This window comes from Oncorhynchus mykiss, chromosome 2 (assembly GCF_013265735.2).
Source record: "Oncorhynchus mykiss isolate Arlee chromosome 2, USDA_OmykA_1.1, whole genome shotgun sequence".
NCBI classification, from domain to species: Eukaryota; Metazoa; Chordata; class Actinopteri; order Salmoniformes; family Salmonidae; genus Oncorhynchus; species Oncorhynchus mykiss.
Genome location: NC_048566.1, coordinates 101,130,038 through 101,154,274, shown reverse-complemented (window position 1 = coordinate 101,154,274; position 24,237 = coordinate 101,130,038). Strand labels below are relative to the sequence as shown.

The 24,237-nt window shown below is 41.3% G+C and overlaps 1 protein-coding gene across 1 annotated transcript in view; it reads left to right on the top strand.

Moving 5' to 3' along the window:
• The first annotated feature begins 505 nt into the window (after positions 1-505).
• LOC110502631 (mucin-2-like) overlaps positions 506-24,237 on the top strand; it is a 64,283-nt gene continuing 40,551 nt past the window's right edge. The window contains exons 1-17 of the mRNA XM_036961005.1: positions 506-575; positions 700-762; positions 888-1,090; positions 1,507-1,574; positions 2,127-2,241; positions 4,631-4,715; positions 4,931-5,034; positions 5,195-5,417; positions 5,760-5,885; positions 14,105-14,222; positions 14,508-14,646; positions 18,261-18,368; positions 18,616-18,685; positions 21,703-21,840; positions 22,106-22,270; positions 23,531-23,625; positions 23,887-24,013. Coding sequence (XP_036816900.1) covers positions 506-575; positions 700-762; positions 888-1,090; positions 1,507-1,574; positions 2,127-2,241; positions 4,631-4,715; positions 4,931-5,034; positions 5,195-5,417; positions 5,760-5,885; positions 14,105-14,222; positions 14,508-14,646; positions 18,261-18,368; positions 18,616-18,685; positions 21,703-21,840; positions 22,106-22,270; positions 23,531-23,625; positions 23,887-24,013 — 2,017 coding nt within the window. The remainder of the gene's footprint in view (positions 576-699; positions 763-887; positions 1,091-1,506; positions 1,575-2,126; positions 2,242-4,630; positions 4,716-4,930; positions 5,035-5,194; positions 5,418-5,759; positions 5,886-14,104; positions 14,223-14,507; positions 14,647-18,260; positions 18,369-18,615; positions 18,686-21,702; positions 21,841-22,105; positions 22,271-23,530; positions 23,626-23,886; positions 24,014-24,237) is intronic.

Sequence of the window (24,237 nt, the reverse complement as noted above, 5' to 3'; positions counted from 1 at the left end):
TTTTATTTTATTTTTAAAAGAAGATATTTTTCTTAAAACTGCGTTGTCGGCTAAGGGCTTGTAAGTAAACATTTCACTGGAAGGTGTTGTGATAAATAACATTTGATTTGAATTGCCTCAATGCTTAAAGATCCTTCTTTAACCTGCTTCCTTCCCTTCATCTACACTGATTGAAGTGGATTTAACAGGTGACATCAACAAGGGATCATAGGCTTCACCTGGATTCTTAATGTTATGTACACTCATTGTATAGGGAACACATTTGGGACTTTCCCTACTTCTCAGGAATATTGATAGTGATCAAAGGATTATTATGATAAAAACGTTAAATATTACCCTCAGATACAGAATCAAGTATAACAGAATCATCAAGGTACTTCCTTGAGTATAGGTACTTCCTTGAGTGTAGCAGTTTAAAGGCAGGCACCTGGTGCCTCACGGTATCAGTAGGAACAGGAAGAGTACCTGTTCAGGTGGACCAGGACGACTCGTTAGAAGAACCATTATGGCACTCCAATGGGTGAAGCCGTGGATCGCTCTGGTCTTCGTACTATCTGCTGCACATTCTGAGACTGGTAAGACAAGATATGATGAAATACATTTTAATATCACTTTAGGATAAGTCATGTAGCATAGTTGAGGAACTAAAGAGGAGCTGGGTTAGAAGCAAAATAAGACTTGTTCCCTGTCTATTTCCAGTTATGATTCCAGACATGACTTCCATTGGGAGTCTATATGATTCCAAACTGCAAATCGTATCAGGTAATTTGTGTTGTTGAATATGTCACCAAATACTCAAATATCTATATTCTACTCTACTGTTATATTATACATCTTATATTCAGACATTAATGGTGCAACTATACTGTACATTTCCCATCATGCAGCAGGAGCAAGTCCCACTCATAACGGGCAGGTCTGCAGCACATGGGGTAACTACCACTACAAAACCTACGATGGAGACCTCTTCCAGCTGCCCTACACCTGTAACTACGTGCTGTCGTCGTTGTGTAAGAGCAGCAGTGGCTACGAGGCCTTTAACATTCAGCTGCAGCGCGGGGAGGTAGATGGGCTGCCAACCATCACCAAGGTATTCCTTTGTGATCAGTCCTTTGATTGTTTTTAAATTTCACTATTGATTAATTGCTTTTAAATTTCACTATTGATTAATTGCTTTTAAATTTCACTATTGATTAATTGCTTTTAAATTTCACTATTGATTAATTGCTTTTAAATTTCACTATTGATTAATTGCTTTTAAATTTCACTATTGATTAATTGCTTTTAAATTTCACTATTGACTAATTGCTTTTAAATTTCACTATTGATTAATTGTTTTATATTGCACTATTGATTAATTGTTTTAAATTTCACTATTGATTAATTGTTTTTAAATTGCAGTATTGATTAATAGGTTTTATTGCTCTATGATCTTATTGTAAGGTGACCTTGAGGGTCCTGAAAGGCGTCTGTCAAATAAAATGTCCTACTATTATTATTATTAAGGTTTCTTTGAAGCTGGATGGAACCTTCGTGGAGCTGGCCAACGGTAACGTCAGTGTCAACGGATTACAGTGAGTTCCCAGTCTAGTCAACAATGGATCTCAGATGTGGAAAACCATTGGCTCTTAGATGTGTAAAATACATAGTAATACAGGAAGTAATCGATACTGGGGTTTGTTATAACTTATCCAATGGGATGTATCTTATCTACATCCAATGGGATCAATCTTTTTTTAGTTTAGTTTAATTTAATTTATAAAATGTAATGGGGAAAAAAGAATGGAAAGTATTTTATTTTTCACTTGACTTGCATTCAGTTGCTACTTTTGTGCAAAGACTTGAAGTAAAAACAAATGGATGCAGTGCTGCATCATCATTTAACTGTGAACTGTGATCTAAAAGCATTCAGAGGTCAAACTCTTCTTCTGAAGTTCAGTTGATGTGCATTTACAGATGAAAGTTACCAAGCTGAAATTCCATTTGATCAAATCCTATACAGACATTATTACCTGGTACAGTCTCAACAGGGGAGGAAGAAAAATACAAATAAAATACTGTAAAGGACCATTTTGACCCTTGTTGGAATACAGACTCTGATGAACACTATTGTTTTGTCCCTCTAGGGTCACCATACCGTTTGGTCAGTTTAATTTCTTCATTGAGAGGACCGTTTCCTATGTGAAGATCACAGCCAAGCTGGGGTTAGTCGTCATGTGGAATGAAGATGATTCCCTCTGGGTATGTGTTCAGTATGCTTACGCATTTCCATACGTCTTCTGTTACACTACAGTGATATGTGGTTGTTTCACCTGCTTTGGTTCAATACACTGATTGTAAATCACTCTGGATGAGAGTCTCTGCTAAATGTCAAATGTAAATGTGATGCTTTTCTGCAATATTCTGGTCCTGATGAAAATGGTCTGTAGTTGGCTAATGACTATAGGGAACATCAGTGTTAGGGGAACTGTTGGGATAAGAGTGGGAACATCAGTGTTAGGGGAACTGTTGGGATAAGAGTGGGAACATCAGTGTTAGGGGAACTGTTGGGATAAGAGTGGTAACATCAGTGTTAACCTCTGATGGGATGAGAGTGGGAACATCAGTGTTTGGGGAACTGTTGAGATAAGAGTGGGAACATCAGTGTTAGGGGAACTGTTGAGATAAGAGTGGGAACATCAGTGTTAGGGGAACTGTTGAGATAAGAGTGGGAACATCAGTGTTAGGGGAACTGTTGGGATAAGAGTGGTAACATCAGTGTTAACCTCTGATGGGATAAGAGTGGGAACATCAGTGTTTGGGGAACTGTTGAGATAAGAGTGGGAACACCAGTGTTAACCTCTGATGGGATAAGAGTGGGAACATCAGTGTTAGGGGAACTGTTGAGATAAGAGTGGGAACATCGGTGTTAGGGGAACTGTTGAGATAAGAGTGGGAACATCAGTGTTTGGGGAACTGTTGGGATAAGAGTGGGAACATCAGTGTTAGGGGAACTGTTGGGATCCGGCTGAGGCATAAGAGCCTGACGAGTTGGTGGAAGCAGGGGAGCCTGGCAATCCGGCATAGGCATGAGAGCCTTACTATACGACTGAGACACGAGATAATAATGTAGAAACTCCCTGATGGTGAGGCGTTATTCTGTAACGATGTGCACTGAGAGTCGGGAAGCAAGTTCAGGGAGTGAGTGTCTCAGGAAAATAAACGCAACATAATACAAACCAAGAACCACGAAAAACGCACAGACACTGGAACAGAAACAATAGCGAAGAGACCAAAGGGAGTGACAAGGTAAAGAAGGGAATGTAATCAGGTGATGGAGTCCAGGTGAGTCTGATGACGCGCAGGTGCGCTTAACTATGGTGACAGGTGTGTGCCTTAAACGAGCAGCCTGGTGACCTAGAGGCTGGAGAGGGAGCACACGTGACAAAAAAGGTTTTAACAACATGATGAGAGATTAAAAGGTTTTATCAACATGATGAGAGATTAAAAGGTTTTATCAACAGGATGAGAGTTTAAAAGGTTTTATCAACAGGATGAGAGATTAAAAGGTTTTAAAGGGAAGAGTGCATGTGCAGGAGAGGTAAAAAACAGAGGGGATTGTAAAACACCCCCCCCCCCCCCCCCCCCCCCAGTCAGATGTTTATAAAACACAAACCAACAAAAAATAGAATCCTGATGATTAAAACAGAGAAACAATTAGTTGGGAGGATTCATACAGTGAATGTATTTGTTTTTGTTGTTCAGATCCAATCCATTTCACATCAGACCAGAATAAAACTACAGTGAAACAGGTTTACTATTGTAGATATATTGTAGACATGACCCCTAATCCGCATAATTCACTTTAATGAATAACCACTTGGGAATACAGTAGAGAAAACATTGAATAATATTAGCAAGGTCCTGCGCACACTTTTGTATTTTTGTAGGAGGCCTAATGCTCTGTATTGATCCTATCTGTATGTACCCAACCTGAAGTACAGCACCTGTTTTGTGTTAACCTCCCACTCCTTGTACTCAGCGTCATATGCCAAACATAGGGATATCAAATCAAATTCTATTGGTCGCATACACATATTTAGCAGATGTTATTGAGGAAGTAACGAAGTGCTTGTAGCACAGGTACAAGGAGTGGAATGTTAGCATAAACAGACTGGTATCCCGGCTAGAACAAGGAGTGGAATGTTAGCATAAACAGACTCGTACCCAGGCAGGAACAAAGAGTTGAATATTAGCATAAACAAACTGGTACCAAGGCTAGAACAAGGAGTGGAATGTTATCATAAACAGACTGGTACCCAGGCTAGAACAAGGAGTGGAATGTTAGCATAAACAGACTGGTACCCAGGCTAGAACAAGGAGTGGAATATTAGCATAAGGATTTGAAATGTCAGCACATATGAACTGCTGTAGGTGCATGGCCAGCTAGCTGTATGTGAAATGTACATATATATGAACTGCTGTAGGTGCATGGCTAGCTAGCTGTATGTGAAATGTACATATATGAACTGCTGTAGGTGCATGGCTAGCTAGCTGTATGTGAAATGTACTTATATATGAATTGCTGGAGGCGCCTCAACAGCTAGCTTGCAATGCATTAACACTCAGTCATCTTCCATTGGTTTTATAGGTGGAGCTGGACTCAAAGTTCCAGAATCAGACATGTGGGCTGTGTGGAGACTTCAACGGAGTCCAGAACGAGTTCAATAGGAATGGTAAACAAAATCACCAAATGTCTTAGAGGGGCGGATTACACTCCTGTTCTGTTTATGAATGTGTGGGTTCAATCTATGGGTTAGGAAGGGGTTATAAAGTATTTTTCTAGGTACCATTTTAAGAAAGGGTTATCAAAAACACAAAAAACATGATGACAGAGACTGTTTGTAAGGGGAAATAAACAGGTTAGATAAAACTGTTTCTTTTCCTACAGATGATTATCTGAAGACAATCGACTACGCTGATATTTGGAAGATGAATGGCCCAACAGAAACCTGTACAGAAATCCCTGTTCACACTGAGCAGTGTGAAGACCAGGTATTTACAAGTCTAGAGCTGAACATTTAAGATTTCTTATTCATTTCATTTAAACATGACTGTTTGTTTAAAATATCATCATGGCTGACATTTGATCAGTACATAATCCCTCTATGTTGCCTCTAGTAATTCTTCTTCTTCTTCTTCTTCATCCTTTCAGACCAAACTTTGTGAGCAGCTTCTCACCAGTCTTGCCTTCAGTAGCTGTAAGGACCTGATCGCCACAGACTCCTTCATCAAGGCCTGTGCAGAAGACATGTGTCACTGTGGCAACAGCAGCAGCAGCGGCGTCACCTGCGCCTGTCCCACCCTGTCAGAGTACTCCCGCCAGTGTGCTCACGCAGGGGGGAAACCCCAGGAGTGGAAGACCGACCAGTTCTGCTGTAAGGGAACATTATTTGCATTACACATCCTTTTTGTTTTTATTCTGGATTGTTTGTTTGTATTGCTCTGTTGGTAGTTTGGTTGTGGGTAAAAAAAAACAACCTCAGCCACAGTTATACTGTAACTCAAAGTAAACACTTTTGACATGCAATAATGCTTTGCCTTAGGTAATCTATAGTGTCTTCTTCTTTGACATGCTAGTATTTACATTTATGTGACTGAAAACTGAGGAGCAAATCCCAATTTTCACTTCCAATGATGTCAATAGAAGAATACGTGAAAATGTGAAGTAATGACGAGTCAGAAACAGATTTGTGACTCTGGTTATTTGTGTCGAGCAGTGGAGACGTGTCCTTTAAGCATGCAGTACCAGGAGTGTGGTAGTCCCTGCACTGATACCTGCTCCAACCCAAAGAGGAACCAGCATTGTGAGGAACACTGCACCGACGGATGCTTCTGCCCTGCTGGTACATGCACTCATTACTGAATACAACATCATATGTCAGCTATGTAACCATTTTAAAGTAGCTGAATACAACATCATATGTCAGCTATGTAACTATTTTAAAGTAGCTGACTACAACATCATATGTCAGCTATGTAACTATTTTAAAGTAGCTGAATACAACATTATATGTCAGCTATGTAACTATTTTAAAGTAGCTGAATACAACATTATATGTCAGCTATGTAACTATTTTAAAGTAGCTGACTACAACATCATATGTCAGCTATGTAACCATTTTAAAGTAGCTGAATACAACATCATATGTCAGCTATGTAACTATTTTAAAGTAGCTGACTACAACATCATATGTCAGCTATGTAACTATTTTAAAGTAGCTGAATACAACATTATATGTCAGCTATGTAACTATTTTAAAGTAGCTGAATACAACATTATATGTCAGCTATGTAGCCATTTTAAAGTAGCTGAATACAACATTATATGTCAGCTATGTAACTATTTTAAAGTAGCTGAATACAACATTATATGTCAGCTATGTAACTATTTTAAAGTAGCTGAATACAACATCATATGTCAGCTATGTAACTATTTTAAAGTAGCTGAATACAACATCATATGTCAGCTATGTAACCATTTTAAAGTAGCTGAATACAACATCATATGTCAGCTATGTAACTATTTTAAAGTAGCTGAATACAACATTATATGTCAGCTATGTAACTATTTTAAAGTAGCTGAATACAACATCATATGTCAGCTATGTAACTATTTATTGTAGCATTTAAAATATACAATGCAATCTCACCGACAGAGATTCTGCCCTGCCTACTGCACACTCACTGATTATAACAGAGATGGGACCAAGTCTCAATTTTGCAAGTCCTAAGCAAGTCTGAAGTCTTAATTTTTTGAGTTTCTTTGCATGTCCCAAGTCATAATGGGTGAGTCCCAAGTAAAGTTCGACAGCTCAGTTCGAGTCAAGTCACAAGTCCCTTATTTTGGGTTGAGTCCTCAAGTTAATGGTAAGTGTTTTATGCCAATTGCATTGTTATCAGTAAGGTATTCAGACTGAGAAATCCTCTCGTTTTCTTCCCAGATAGTTTAAGTGTAGGCTGCTGAAACATTTCCGTGAAGAGTTCTTGCTTGGGTATGTCAGGAGTGATGTGTTATCATGTTTGCTAAATACATACCGGAGGAAAGTGGAGCAGAGGGCGTTTTGCTAGATTATGTGATTTGCACCTGGCCTGCGATTTAAATACCAGATAGGCACAAGATGACAAATCGAGTCACACAGCTCAAATACCAGATATTTTTTTTATATTTTTTTTAACTAGGCAAGTCAGTTAAGAACAAATTCTTAATTTTAATGACGGCCTAGGAATAGCGGGTTAACTGCCTGTTCAGGACATATTTGTACCTTGTCAGCTCAGTTGGACTAGTAACCTTTTGGTTACTAGTCCAACACTCTAACCACTAGGTTACCCTGCCACCTCTACACTCTAACCACTAGGTTACCCTGCCTCCTCTACACTCTAACCACTAGGCTACCCTGCCTCCTCTACACTCTAACCACTAGGTTACCCTGCCTCCTCTACACTCTAACCACTAGGTTACCCTGCCTCCTCTACACTCTAACCACTAGGTTACCCTGCCTCCTCTACACTCTAACCACTAGGCTACCCTGCCGCCCCTCCACTCTAACCACTAGGTTACCCTGCCTCCTCTACACTCTAACCACTAGGTTACCCTGCCTCCTCTACACTCTAACCACTAGGCTACCCTGCCTCCTCTACACTCTAACCACTAGGTTACCCTGCCTCCTCTACACTCTAACCACTAGGCTACCCTGCCACCTCTACACTCTAACCACTAGGTTACCCTGCCTCCTCTACACTCTAACCACTAGGTTACCACTCCGCCTCTACACTCTAACCACTAGGTTACCCTGCCTCCTCTACACTCTAACCACTAGGCTACCCTGCCTCCTCTACACTCTAACCACTAGGTTACCCTGCCACCTCTACACTCTAACCACTAGGTTACCCTGCCTCCTCTACACTCTAACCACTAGGCTACCCTGCCTCCTCTACACTCTAACCACTAGGTTACCCTGCCACCTCTACACTCTAACCACTAGGTTACCCTGCCTCCTCTACACTCTAACCACTAGGCTACCCTGCCTCCTCTACACTCTAACCACTAGGTTACCCTGCCACCTCTACACTCTAACCACTAGGCTACCCTGCCTCCTCTACACTCTAACCACTAGGTTACCCTGCCACCTCTACACTCTAACCACTAGGCTACCCTGCCTCCTCTACACTCTAACCACTAGGTTACCCTGCCACCTCTACACTCTAACCACTAGGCTACCCTGCCTCCTCTACACTCTAACCACTAGGTTACCCTGCCTCCTCTACACTCTAACCACTAGGCTACCCTGCCTCCTCTACACTCTAACCACTAGGCTACCCTGCCTCCTCTACACTCTAACCACTAGGCTACCCTGCCTCCTCTACACTCTAACCACTAGGTTACCCTGCCTCCTCTACACTCTAACCACTAGGTTACCCTGCCTCCTCTACACTCTAACCACTAGGTTACCCTGCCTCCTCTACACTCTAACCACTAGGTTACCCTGCCTCCTCTACACTCTAACCACTAGGTTACCCTGCCTCCTCTACACTCTAACCACTAGGTTACCCTGCCACCTCTACACTCTAACCACTAGGTTACCCTGCCTCCTCTACACTCTAACCACTAGGTTACCCTGCCTCCTCTACACTCTAACCACTAGGTTACCCTGCCTCCTCTACACTCTAACCACTAGGCTACCTGCCTCCTCTACACTCTAACCACTAGGTTACCCTGCCTCCTCTACACTCTAACCACTAGGTTACCCTGCCTCCTCTACACTCTAACCACTAGGTTACCCTGCCTCCTCTACACTCTAACCACTAGGTTACCCTGCCTCCTCTACACTCTAACCACTAGGTTACCCTGCCTCCTCTACACTCTAACCACTAGGTTACCCTGCCTCCTCTACACTCTAACCACTAGGTTACCCTGCCACCTCTACACTCTAACCACTAGGTTACCCTGCCTCCTCTACACTCTAACCACTAGGTTACCCTGCCTCCTCTACACTCTAACCACTAGGTTACCCTGCCTCCTCTACACTCTAACCACTAGGCTACCTGCCTCCTCTACACTCTAACCACTAGGTTACCCTGCCTCCTCTACACTCTAACCACTAGGTTACCCTGCCTCCTCTACACTCTAACCACTAGGTTACCCTGCCTCCTCTACACTCTAACCACTAGGTTACCCTGCCTCCTCTACACTCTAACCACTAGGTTACCCTGCCTCCTCTACACTCTAACCACTAGGTTACCCTGCCTCCTCTACACTCTAACCACTAGACTACCTACCTCCTCTACACTCTAACCACTAGGTTACCCTGCCTCCTCTACACTCTAACCACTAGGTTACCCTGCCTCCTCTACACTCTAACCACTAGACTACCTACCTCCTCTACACTCTAACCACTAGGTTACCCTGCCTCCTCTACACTCTAACCACTAGGTTACCCTGCCTCCTCTACACTCTAACCACTAGGCTACCCTGCCTCCTCTACACTCTAACCACTAGGCCACCCTGCCTCCTCTACACTCTAACCACTAGGTTACCCTGCCTCCTCTACACTCTAACCACTAGGTTACCCTGCCTCCTCTACACTCTAACCACTAGGTTACCCTGCCTCCTCTACACTCTAACCACTAGACTACCTACCTCCTCTACACTCTAACCACTAGGTTACCCTGCCTCCTCTACACTCTAACCACTAGGTTACCCTGCCTCCTCTACACTCTAACCACTAGGCTACCCTGCCTCCTCTACACTCTAACCACTAGGTTACCCTGCCTCCTCTACACTCTAACCACTAGGTTACCCTGCCTCCTCTACACTCTAACCACTAGGCTACCCTGCCTCCTCTACACTCTAACCACTAGGTTACCCTGCCTCCTCTACACTCTAACCACTAGGTTACCCTGCCTCCTCTACACTCTAACCACTAGGTTACCCTGCCTCCTCTACACTCTAACCACTAGGTTACCCTGCCTCCTCTACACTCTAACCACTAGGCTACCCTGCCTCCTCTACACTCTAACCACTAGGTTACCCTGCCTCCTCTACACTCTAACCACTAGGCTACCCTGCCTCCTCTACACTCTAACCACTAGGCTACCCTGCCTCCTCTACACTCTAACCACTAGGCCACCCTGCCTCCTCTACACTCTAACCACTAGGTTACCCTGCCTCCTCTACACTCTAACCACTAGGTTACCCTGCCTCCTCTACACTCTAACCACTAGACTACCCTGCCGCCTCTACACTCTAACCACTAGGCTACCCTGCCTCCTCTACACTCTAACCACTAGGCTACCCTGCCTCCTCTACACTCTAACCACTAGGTTACCCTGCCTCCTCTACACTCTAACCACTAGGCTACCCTGCCTCCTCTACACTCTAACCACTAGGTTACCACTCCGCCTCTACACTCTAACCACTAGGTTACCCTGCCTCCTCTACACTCTAACCACTAGGTTACCCTGCCTCCTCTACACTCTAACCACTAGACTACCCTGCCGCCTCTACACTCTAACCACTAGGCTACCCTGCCTCCTCTACACTCTAACCACTAGGCTACCCTGCCTCCTCTACACTCTAACCACTAGGCTACCCTGCCTCCTCTACACTCTAACCACTAGGCTACCCTGCCTCCTCTACACTCTAACCACTAGGCCACCCTGCCTCCTCTACACTCTAACCACTAGGTTACCCTGCCTCCTCTACACTCTAACCACTAGGCTACCCTGCCTCCTCTACACTCTAACCACTAGGTTACCCTGCCACCTCTACACTCTAACCACTAGGCTACCTGCCTCCTCTACACTCTAACCACTAGGCTACCCTGCCTCCTCTACACTCTAACCACTAGGTTACCACTCCTCCTCTACACTCTAACCACTAGGCTACCCTGCCTCCTCTACACTCTAACCACTAGGCTACCCTGCCTCCTCTACACTCTAACCACTAGGCTACCTGCCTCCTCTACACTCTAACCACTAGGCTACCCTGCCTCCTCTACACTCTAACCACTAGGTTACCACTCCGCCTCTACACTCTAACCACTAGGCTACCCTGCCTCCTCTACACTCTAACCACTAGGCTACCCTGCCTCCTCTACACTCTAACCACTAGGCCACCCTACCTCCTCTACACTCTAACCACTAGGCTACCCTGCCTCCTCTACACTCTAACCACTAGGCTACCCTGCCTCCTCTACACTCTAACCACTAGGTTACCCTACCTCCTCTACACTCTAACCACTAGGTTACCCTGCCTCCTCTACACTCTAACCACTAGGTTACCCTGCCTCCTCTACACTCTAACCACTAGGTTACCCTGCCTCCTCTACACTCTAACCACTAGGCTACCCTGCCTCCTCTACACTCTAACCACTAGGTTACCCTGCCTCCTCTACACTCTAACCACTAGGTTACCCTGCCTCCTCTACACTCTAACCACTAGGCCACCCCTCGAGATATACAGCCCAAATCCAAGTTAAATCACGAGTCATAGATGCTCAAGTCGAAGTCTAGTGGGAAGTTGCAACATGACTGGAACATGACTGAAGTCATCCCTGAAAGGAAAGTGGAGCAGAGGCGTTTTGCTAGATTATGTGATTTGCGCCCCAGCCCGCGCGCGCAACTTGTGAAGACTGTATTAACTGTATAGACCAGGAAGACTATATTAAAACTCATATTAGTTATGTGGCTATTTAAACCAGGAATGGTGTATAAACCCTTGATAACAGTTATGTGGCTATTTAAACCAGGAAGGCTGTATTAAAACTCATATTGGTTATGTGGCTATTTAAACCAGGAAGACTGTATTAAAACTCATATCAGTTATGTGGCTATTTAAACCAGGAAGGCTGTATATAACCGTGATAACAGTTAGGTGGCTATTTAAACCAGGAAAAGGTTAAAGGTTACATAGATTGGAAGAGTAGCCTTATTGTGGGACTGGAGATTTCATTATTTGATCAAAGTTCTGCAACAGATGTACCGTAGTAATTAAGATACTGATCTACATGGATCAATGTATTTTATGAGATAAGGAAGGACGAAATATATTTAATGTCATTTATGGGATCAGCTGGTTAAATGTAATGTATTGAACGTGAGTCATGGGATCAGCTGGATAAATGTATTGAATGTAAGTCATGGGATCAGCTGGCTAAATGTAATGTATTGAATGTAAGTCATGGGATCAGCTGACTAAATGTATTGAATGTAAGTCATGGGATCAGCTGGCTAAATGTATTGAATGTAAGTCATGGGATCAGCTGGCTAAATGTAATGTATTGAATGTAAGTCATGGGATCAGCTAACTAAATGTATTGAATGTAAGTCATGGGATCAGGTGGCTAAATGTATTGAATGTAAGTCATGGGATCAGCTGGCTAAATGTAATGTATTGAATGTAAGTCATGGGATCAGCTGGCTAAATGTATTGAATGTAAGTCATGGGATCAGCTGACTAAATGTATTGAATGTAAGTCATGGGATCAGCTGGCTAAATGTAATGTATTGAATGTAAGTCATGGGATCAGCTGACTAAATGTATTGAATGTAAGTCATGGGATCAGCTGGCTAAATGTAATGTATTGAATGTAAGTCATGGGATCAGCTGGCTAAATGTAATGTATTGAATGTAAGTCATGGGATCAGCTGGCTAAATGTATTGAATGTCTTTATGGAACCAGGTGTCTAAATGTAATGTATTGAATGTAAGTCATGGGATCAGCTGGCTAAATGTATTGAATGTAAGTCATGGGATCAGCTGGCTAAATGTAATGTATTGAATGTAAGTCATGGGATCAGCTGGCTAAATGTATTGAATGTAAGTCATGGGATCAGCTGGCTAAATGTATTGAATGTCTTTATGGAACCAGGTGTCTAAATGTAATGTATTGAATGTAAGTCATGGGATCAGCTGGCTAAATGTATTGAATGTAAGTCATGGGATCAGCTGGCTAAATGTATTGAATGTAAGTCATGGGATCAGCTGGCTAAATGTATTGAATGTAAGTCATGGGATCAGCTGGCTAAATGTATTGAATGTAAGTCATGGGATCAGCTGACGTAATGTATTGAATGTAAGTCATGGGATCAGCTGGCTAAATGTATTGAATGTAAGTCATGGGATCAGCTGGCTAAATGTATTGAATGTAAGTCATGGGATCAGCTGGCTAAATGTATTGAATGTAAGTCATGGGATCAGCTGGCTAAATGTATTGAATGTAAATCATGGGATCAGCTGGCTAAATGTAATGTATTGAATGTAAGTCATGGGATCAGCTGACTAAATGTATTGAATGTAAGTCACGGGATCAGCTGGCTAAATGTAATGTATTGAATGTAAGTCATGGGATCAGCTGGCTAAATGTATTGAATGTAAGTCATGGGATCAGCTAACTAAATGTATTGAATGTAAGTCATGGGATCAGCTGGCTAAATGTAATGTATTGAATGTAAGTCATGGGATCAGCTGGCTAAATGTATTGAATCTAAGTCATGGGATCAGCTGGCTAAATGTAATGTATTGAATCTAAGTCATGGGATCAGCTGACGTAATGTATTGAATGTAAGTCATGGGATCAGCTGGCTAAATGTATTGAATGTAAGTCATGGGATCAGCTGGCTAAATGTAATGTATTGAATGTAAGTCATGGGATCAGCTGACTAAATGTATTGAATGTAAGTCATGGGATCAGCTGGCTAAATGTAATGTATTGAATGTAAGTCATGGGATCAGCTGACTAAATGTATTGAATGTAAGTCATGGGATCAGCTGGCTAAATGTAATGTATTGAATGTAAGTCATGGGATCAGCTGACGTAATGTATTGAATGTAAGTCATGGGATCAGCTGGCTAAATGTATTGAATGTAAGTCATGGGATCAGCTAACTAAATGTATTGAATGTAAGTCATGGGATCAGCTGGCTAAATGTATTGAATCTAAGTCATGGGATCAGCTGGCTAAATGTAATGTATTGAATCTAAGTCATGGGATCAGCTGACGTAATGTATTGAATGTAAGTCATGGGATCAGCTAACTGAATGTATTGAATGTCTTTCTCATAGGAACCGTGTTTGATGACATCACTCAGACTGGCTGTGTAGCTGTGAACCAGTGCTCTTGTCTCCACAACGGACAAACTTACCAGCCTGGACAATCATTCTCAAGAACATGCCATGAATGGTAAGAGCTGCATTGCGTTTATATACACTGAATTGTTGTGTGTGTTGATCCGGGTGTGTTGAGGCTAAACTGACTGTCTCTCTCCGTTAGTACCTGTATCCAAGGCCAGTGGAGCCAGATGTGTTGAGGCTAAACTGACTGTCTCTCTCCGTTAGTACCTGTATCCAAGGCCAGTGGAGCCAGATGTGTTGTGGCTAAACTGACTGTCTCTCTCCGTTAGTACCTGTATCCAAGGCCAGTGGAGCCAGATGTGTTGAGGCTAAACTGACTGTCTCTCTCCGTTAGTACCTGTATCCAAGGCCAGTGGAGTTGTATGGATCTAGATTGCCCTGCTACCTGCTCCATAGTGGGAGGTTCCCACATCACCACCTACGATGGGAAAGCCTACACCTTCCATGGAGACTGCTCATATGTCCTGTCCAAGGTAGGGATCTAACCTACTGTATGGAGACTGCTCATATGTCCTGTCCAAGGTAGGGATCTAACCTACTGTATGGAGACTGCTCATATGTCCTGTCCAAGGTAGGGATCTAACCTACTGTATGGAGACTGCTCATATGTCCTGTCCAAGGTAGGGATCTAACCTACTGTATGGAGTGATATTAGTGCCAACAGAAAATATTGAATAAAAATGTTTTTTTTTGTTCATACAAATTCAAAGTGATTCAATTCAGATTCCACATTTTGTTGTGTAACAGCCTGAATTTAAAGTGTGTTAAATAGTGATTTTTGGGGGGAGGGGGGGATTGGGGTCACTGAGCTACAATATCCCATAATGTCAAAGTCAAATCATTTTTTTAAAAATTTAATAAATTGAGTACCCTGCATGTGTGTTTTAATGAAAGTTTGAGTTTTATCGAGTACTACAGTTGGCGCTCTGAAATTTCCGCTGATTTTGGTCCCTGCACAGGGACCGCAGCCATAACAGGTTCACATTTATTTAAAAGAAAAATCTCAAATGTTGAATCAATAAGTATTATAAGTATATCAATAAGTATTCAACCCCTTTGTTAAGGCAAGCCTAAATACGTTCAGGAGTAAACATTGGCTTAACAAGTCACATAATACGTTGCATTGACTCACTGCATGTCAAATAATAGTGTTTAACTTGATTTTTGAATGACTCATCTCTGTACCCCACACATACAATTATCTGTAAGTCAAACACAGATTCAACCACAAAGACCAGGGAGGTTTTCCAATGCCTCGCAAAGAAGGGCACCTATTGGTAGATAAGTAAAAATTAAAAAGCAGACATTGAATATCCCTTTAAGCACGGTGAAGTTATTAATTACACTTTAGATGGTGTATCAAGTCACTACAAAGATACAGGCGTTCTTTCTAACTCAGTTGCCGGAGAGGAAGGAAACCACTCAGGGATTTCACCATGAAGCCAAAGGTTACGTTGAAACAGTTACAGAGTTTAATGGCTGTGATGGGAGAAAACTGAGGATGGATCAACAACATTGTAGTTACTCCACAATACTAACCTAATTGACAAGTGAAAAGACGGAATCCTGTACAGAAGAAAAACATTACAAAACATGCATCCTGTTTGCAACGAGGTACTAAAGTCATACTGCAAAACATGTGGCAAAGAAATTAACTTTTTGTTCTGAATACAAAGTGTTATGTTTGGGGCAAATTCAATACAACACATAACAGAGTACCACTCTCCATATTTTCAAGCATAGTGGGGACTGCATCATGTTATGGCTGCCTCATGTTATGGGTATGCTTGTAATCGTTAAGGACTGGGGAGTTTTTCAGGATAAAAGGTAAACAGAATGGAGCTGAGCACAGGAACAATCTTAGAGGAAAACCTGGTTCAGTCTGCTTTCCACCAGACACTGGGAGACAAATTCACCATTCAGCTGTATGATAAAACACAAGGCCAATTTTACCCTGGAGTTGCTTACCAAGATGACATTGAATGTTCCTGAGTGGCCTAGTTACAGTTTTGACTTAAATCAGTTTTAAAATATATGGCAAGACTTGAAAATGGCTGTCTATCAGTGATCAACATCCAACTTGATAGAACTTGAAGAATTAAAAAAATAAAAAAAGAATTGCAAATATTGTACAATCCAGGTGTGCAAATCTCTTAGCAACTTACCCAGAAACACTCACAGCTGTAATCACTGGGTGTGAATACTAATGTAAATAAGATATTTCTGTATTTCATTTTCAATGAATTAGCAAACGTTTCTAAAAACACGTTTTCACTTTGTCATTATTGGGTATTGTGTGAAAAAAACTATATTTAATCCATTTTAAATTCAGGCTGTAACACAACAACATGTGGAATAAGTCAAGGGGAGTGAATACTTCCTGAAGGAAATGTAATTCCCTAGGACCAAAATTAGGCAAGAAGTAAGTAGTGTGTTAAAAAAAAGGTGTTCCCTTTTTAAAAAATTAACTTTACTGTTGTCGTGTCTTTACTATCATTAAACTGAAGACTTCGTTTTTATCGAAGCTTCTCTGTAATTAGTTACTCAATTAAACTGAATAATCATGTAACTAATTTACTAGGAAGTTGGGGCACCAAGGAAAGCATTCAGATTACAAAGTTATAATTTCCCAAATAAAACCTTTCAGATATTTTCATATCTGATCAATACTCTTCTGGTTAATGGTTTATTTATTTTACCTCACGTTAGTCTCATTCCAAACGTTGTAAATTGTTGGTTATCTGCACGAACCCAGTCTTCACTATGAGTCATCCATACATCAATTGTCTTAAATCATTGATTTATTACTAACTAAGTCATTCACAGAAATGCATAAACAAACAAACAAACTTGGTAAATGTGGTTACATGAAATGAAAGGAGAATCAGCCCTAGTGGCTGAACCGGCATGGGGGGTCGACTAAGAAGTCACTACAGAGTTAATTATAACAATTAAAATGCTAATCCTTTACCCATGAACGCTCACTCATTCGGGAACAACTGCAATCAATATATATATTTACGCTCAGTGTGTCGTCTTGATCGCTGGTGAAAAGTTTGTCTTTCGTAGAATTGTCCGTCTCTCTCCCTCTCTCTCTTTGTCTTGGTTAGAGGGGATAGTTCAAAGTGACATTCGTTATAGAATGAATGTTTCGGCGGTTGTCGTTCTTCGCGTTCAATGATGCCGAATTCCTAGCTGCAGACTAGTAATCAATGTCAAAGACTTGTTCTTCTTCTGTCGGTATCGATAGTCTAAGATTTTAACCACGTGATATGGTTAAAAGATTCTACAACCTTTAGCCATCTCGTAATTGAGGTAAGCTTGGTCTGCTGATCAAAAACCCGAGTGGGGGTTTTATTCGGAAGGGCCGAAGAGGGCTGTCCCAGGATGTCTGACCCTTTCCGGGCTCAGGGGCTGTCCTCTGATTTAGTTCAAATCAAAAGGGAATTGTATTTTTCTTCATTGAACAATCCACAATCATATTACACAATTATACAAACAGTATCATACTCACTCATTCATCTTATACAACAATTAGATGTAAACCTCATATCTGAGGCTATTATATAAACAGCGTTATGGTAATGTGGCCACACCATCTCTCTTGAGCTTCCCAAGTTGTGACAAACGGACCAGTTCGTAGCTGGATTCTTCACCGATCTTTTACACTTTCTCCGGAACATGAAACTTGTTCGTACCTCAAGTTCTGTGAGGTGGAAGAAATTCCTTTGTTCTCTATGAAAAACTACTCTCTATAACTGTGTGTCCATGAGGTACACTCAGGAATTTACAACCTCTGACCACAGCAGCCAAGTTGAAGGAGGAAAGGGGGGAGGCAGTTGGAGAGGGGGATGGGGTTGCTATACTCAGAGGCCAACGTCCTGACACTGTCATACGTTGACTTTACTGTCATACCTTGACATTACTGTCATACCATAACGTTACTGTCATACCTTAACGTTACTGTCATACCTTAACTTTACTGTCATACCTTAACTTTACTGTCATACCTTAACTTTACTGTCATACCTTAACTTTACTGTCATACCTTTACTTTACTGTCATACCTTATACCAATTGTCCGCAGCAAACCAACGAGACTGCTTTCACAGTCCTGGGTGACATAGTGAAATGTGGGAAGACGGACATTGAGACCTGCCTAAGATCTGTAACCCTGGTGACTCCAGAGTCCACGGTAAGTTAGCCAGTCAGTGACTCGTATCACCACTTCAGGGTTGGAGTAAATTACATTTCATTTCCAGTCAAATCAGGCAGTCCACTGAATTCCAATTCCAATGCTCTTCATTTTTTTTCAGTGAGGAACATTTGGAATTGGAATTAGGTTTTCTTTCTGAATTGACTGGAATTGACTCCAACCCTGTTCCACACTCCTTATCACCAAGGGAGTCGCTTTAACTCAAGTTGTAATTTGTCACTTGCAGATGATCGTCATCGAGGCCAGTGGAAGGGTCTTTGTCAACAAGATGTTTTCTCAGATGCCGCTTTTCATGGGTGAGTGACTGATTGATGGCTGCTTGAGAAAAGGGATACAGAGATGTTGTCACGACTTCCGCCGAAGTCGGCCCTTCTCCTTGTTCGGGTGGTGTTCGGCGGTCGATGTCACCGGCTTTCTAGTCACCATCGATCCATGTTTCAGTTTCGTTTTGTTTTGTCTGTATCACACACACCTGGTTTCTATTACATATCACGTTCCTTATTTAACCCTCTGGCATACATTCCTGTTCTGTCCGTGATTGTTTATGTCGTTAGTGGTTGTGTTTTGTGCTAGTGTTTTTTGTATGTTCCTTTTTAACCAGTTAAGCGCACCCGACACGCAGACGTCTCATCTAGCCACCTGGAAATGCACATGCTCTACGCTAAATGCTAATAGCACTCGTTAAAACTCAAACGTTCATTAAAACACACATGCAGGGTATTGAATTAAAGCTACACTCGTTGTGAATCTAGCCAACAAGTCAGTTTTAAAATGCTTTTTGGCGAAAGCATGAGAAGCTATTATCTGATAGCATGCAACACCCCAAAATGCCTGAAGGCGACGTAAACAAAATAATTAGCCTAGCCGGCGCTACACAAATAGCAGAAATAAAATATAAAACATTCATTACCTTTGACGAGCTTCTTTCTTGGCACTCCTATATGCCCCATAAACATCACTATTGGGTCTTTTTTTCGATTAAATCGGTCCATATATACCCAAAATAGCCATCTATGGAAACTGTGTAATTCAGAAAAAAACATTGTTTCAAAATGCAGCATCATTTTTTAAAATTAAAAAAGTTGACGATAAACTTTCACAAAACACTTCGAAATACTTTTGTAATCCAACTTTAGGTATTAGTAAACGTTAATAATCTATCAAATTGATCACGGGGCGATGTGTATTCAATAGCTCCACGTCTTGAAATCATGGTCGGAAATTTCTCCTCCAAAACATCCTGTCGGAGACCGGAAGGAATGAGCTCCCTCTCACTCGTTTGACCAAGAAACAAAGCCCAGGCAATTGACAAGACTGGCGACATCGTGTGGAAGCTGTAGGACTTGCAATCTCAGCACCATTTAATTTGGTGTCCCTTAAACAATACATGCATCAGTTTTTCTTGCGCTTTTCGATGAAACACACGCTCTGTTAAAGTCACAGCCGTGATTTAACCAGTTTTAGAAACGTGAGAGTGTTTTCTATCCACACATACTAATCATATGCATATACTATATTCCTGGCATGAGTAGCAGGACGCTGAAATGTTGCGCGATTTTTAACAGAATGTTCGAAAAAGTAGGGGGTGGCCTTAAAACCTGTTAGAGATACTGGTTCCCAGTTGGGAACCTACCCTCCCACGTTCAGCTGGAACGGTGGCGCATGGAACGCAAAAATATTCTTAGAAATATTTAACCTCCACACATTAACAAGTCCAATAGCTCAAATGAAAGATAAACACCTTGTTCATCTAGCCAGCAAGTCAGATTTCTAAAATGTTTTACGGCAAAAACATAGCACATATATATGTCAAACCACCACCAGACACAGCTCATTTGAATAGCCAAAACATGCAATCAACAAACGCAGGATTATAAAATAAATCATTCACTAACCTTTTGAAAATCTTCATCAGATGACAGTAATAGGACATGTTACACAGTACATTTTTTTTTCAATAATATGCCATTTATATCCATAAATGTCCATTTACATTGAATTCATGTTCAGAAAATACTCAAAAATGTCCGCAGGAAATCTAGGTAGCGCGACAAGATAACGTAAATAGACATCATAAACTTTGACTAAATATACATGTTCTACATATAGTTAGAAAGATACACTGCTTCTTTATGCAATCGCTTTGTTACATTTATTTTTAACGTTACAGAAATCGCACACTATTCAATATTCTGAGACGGCGCTCAGATATAAGCTACATTTCTCCGTAATGTTGGAGTCAACAGAAACACAGATTTCAGCATAAATATTCCCTTACCTTCGATTGTCTTCGTTCAGAATGTTCTGGAAAGGTTCATACTTACCCAATACATTGTTTGGTTTCAAGTCTTGCGTCTTTGTATTAGCTACTGCTAATAACATCAGCTGAAATGCACCCAAAATGTCCTCTGGTCCGGAAAAGTTGCGCATCAAAACTTCAAAATTACATATTACATGTCGACTAAACAGGTCAAACTAAGTGCAGAAGCAAGCTTTATGATGTTTTAAACACACAAAACAAATTTCAATTCAACCGGTCATCGTTAGCTCTTCCCAGGAGTGCTGGAACAAAGGAATGACCGGGACCAATTCGCGCCCCAACGCACAACATATTTTCTCATGGCACACACTAATTTCACTCCCATAGGGCCAATTCTTGCGGGATTTGAACGATTAAAAGCTCTACTGAATGAGGACATCTAGTGGAAGACATAGAAAGTCTTCCCAGATTCATAACTGGTTGGGAAGGGTGGGGGCGATGACGTCAAAGTTGCTCCAACTTTCATGACCACAAAAACTAGTTTGGAAGAATGCCTGCCCTGTGAGTTCTGCTATACTTACAGACATAATTCCAACGGTTTTAGAAGCTTTAGAGTGTTTTCTATCCAATAATAATTATTATATGCATATATTAGCAATTTTTGACAGATTTTTTATTCAGTTTACTAGGGGTACCCAATTCCTCCAAAGGGGGCATAAGTCAGCCATATCCTCAACAGGTTTTAAGAGGTTTTAAGTAAACTCAGTTATGTTACTCAATACCTGTGTCCTGCGCCTGACTCCGCTATAACTCTGCACCCAATCGCTGACAGATGTGACATCTGTCTATTTTTTGTAGTCATTGATCAGTATAAACGTATGTTTGAAACCCTTCCCATGCAGTACATTCTGTACCAGAAGTTGTCTCTTTCTTTCGTCTTTCTTTCCTTGTCTAGCAGCATGTAACACCATAAGCATCCCACAATAGGGAAGTGGGAGCTAAAAGTTCATGGTAAACCAGATTGTAACTAGAACTTGTGTATATTTTCCACAGCTGATGTAAGGATCTTTCAGCCCTCTACGTTCTACATCATTGTGCATACCTCTTATGGGCTCCGTCTAGAGGTCCAGCTAACACCTATAATGCAGGTCTACATCGTAGCTAGCAGTTCACACAAAGAAAAAACCCAGGGTATGTTTCTCTCTGCTCATTTAAAGTCTTTGTGGAAAGATAAGCGTTTTTGGGTTGTTGAGAAGCACTATATAAATCTCATGCATTGTTATTATAAATGATGATCGGTTATGAAACTACTGTTAATGTAACGTGTGCCACTATACCGCTTGTTTGAGGGGTTTGGTCAAACCTCACCTGAAACAATTATTAATAAACTAATGATACATCTTCAGTAAATGTTAGTTCAAACCACCTGTTATAATGTTTTGTACTTCTTATCCAGGTCTTTGCGGAGACTTTAACGGTGTCCAAGCTGACGACTTCAGAACCATCAATGGACTCGTGGAAGGAACCGCTGTGACGTTTGCCGACACGTGGAAGACCAAAGCAAGCTGTCCTGATGCGGCACAGAACTTTGAGATGCCATGCAGTCTGAGTGTAGAGAACGGTACTCCTTCGACCTCTTTAAAAACACTAACATATGTCTAATGCAGCGGTTCTCAAACTAGGGGTCACGACCCCATGTGGGGTCACTTTATATGAAAATGGGGTCTCGGGAGAATTTCCAAAATACAAAAAAATATATACACTGAACAAAATATAAACGCAACATGGAAAGTGTTGGTCCCATGTTTCATGAGCTGAAATAAAATATCCCTGACATTTTCCTGATGCACAAAAAGCTTATTTCTCTCAAATGTTGTGTAAATTTATTTACATCCCTGTTAGTGAGCATTTCTCCTTTGCCAAGATAATTCATCCATCTGACATGTGTGGCAGATCAAGAAGCTGATTGAACAGCATGACAATTACACAGGTGCACCATCTGCTAGGGTAAAAAAAAAGGCCACTCTAAAATGTGAGGTTATGTCACAAAAAAACACAACAGATGTCTCAAGTTTTGAGGGAGCGTGCAACTGGCATACTGACTGCAGGAAAGTCCACCAGAGCTGTTGCCAGAGAATTGAATTTTAATTTCTCTACCATAAGCCACCTTCAACATCATTTTAAAGAATTTGGCAGTGTATCCATCAGGCCTCACAACCGCAGACAACATTTATGATGGTGGGGTTATGGTATGGGCATGCATAAGCTACTGACAATGAACACTCTTGCATTTAATCAATGGCAATTTGAATGCACAGAGATACTATGGCGAGATCCTCTGGCTTCTTTCTAGAGCTCCAACTTCCAACCTGAAGATCACTGACGTCATGATTTGACATTGTATTTTCCATTTGTCTTGAAAGCACTGTTCATGTTTTTCAATTGACTGCCCCAAATAAAAAGGTTAACACTAACTGTTAATAAAAATGTAAAAAATCACATGGTTGCCGTCGCGAGTATTTTCTAAATGGGGTCGTGGGACAAAAAGGTTTGGGAACCAATGTCTAATGAAACAATACCCAAACACGCTTCAGGCCAGCTTGAACAAAAAGGGAATCAAGTGTTCGACTGAGGGACTTGATAATACCAAAACTATTCCTTACTATTAGTAGAAAAAGGATCACTCTGTGAGATCTGAGTTTATTTTCCAACTAACCATTTAAACTCTTTCATTATGTTTCGGCGTAGAGAGCCTTTATCAGAGCCTTGGAATACTTTTTGGAGATTACATTTACATATGTCTACTGAGATGCACAGTAAAGCCTAGATAAAAACTATTTGTACTTTGTTACATGTTGCTAATATCTCATATGTTTTACAGAGAGATATGCCAAGTACTGGTGCTCGATGCTGTCAGATCGTGAAGGAATATTTTCCCAATGCCACACTGAGATCAACCCAAATTACTACAAGGAAGTAAGTATGGTGATGTTAAAATGCTCTTTAATTACAGAGTTATCCCAAAGCTCTAAGAATATATTTATATTTAAACAATAATTTAAGAAGTTCAATATAAAAATGATCTAATTTTAATTTAATTTATCTCAAAACATCTAATCAGATTTTTGTAGTACTATTGTCCTGTGCTCGTGTGTGATTTCAGAAAACAGTAGTTTTTTTCATTATCACATCTCATAACTTCTTCTTCTTCTACTGTTTCTTCTTCTCTCCCTGAAGATCTGCCTATATGACAGTTGTAACTGTGAGAGGAGTGAGGAGTGCATGTGTGCTGCGGTCTCCTCCTACGTCCATGCATGTGCTGCTGTAGACGTCCTGCTCAGTGGATGGAGAAACACCACCTGTGGTAAGATAAACATCAGAGATACTGAATGTATTTATTCATTAATTAATGAAGGGTTCCCCTCCTATTTACCCACGGTGTCCAGGGTTCACCCTCCTATTAACCCACAGTGTCCAGGGTTTACCCTCCTATTAACCCACAGTGTCCAGGGTTTACCCTCCCATTAACCCACGGTGTCCAGGGTTTACCCTCCTATTAACCCACGGTGTCCAGGGTTTACCCTCCTA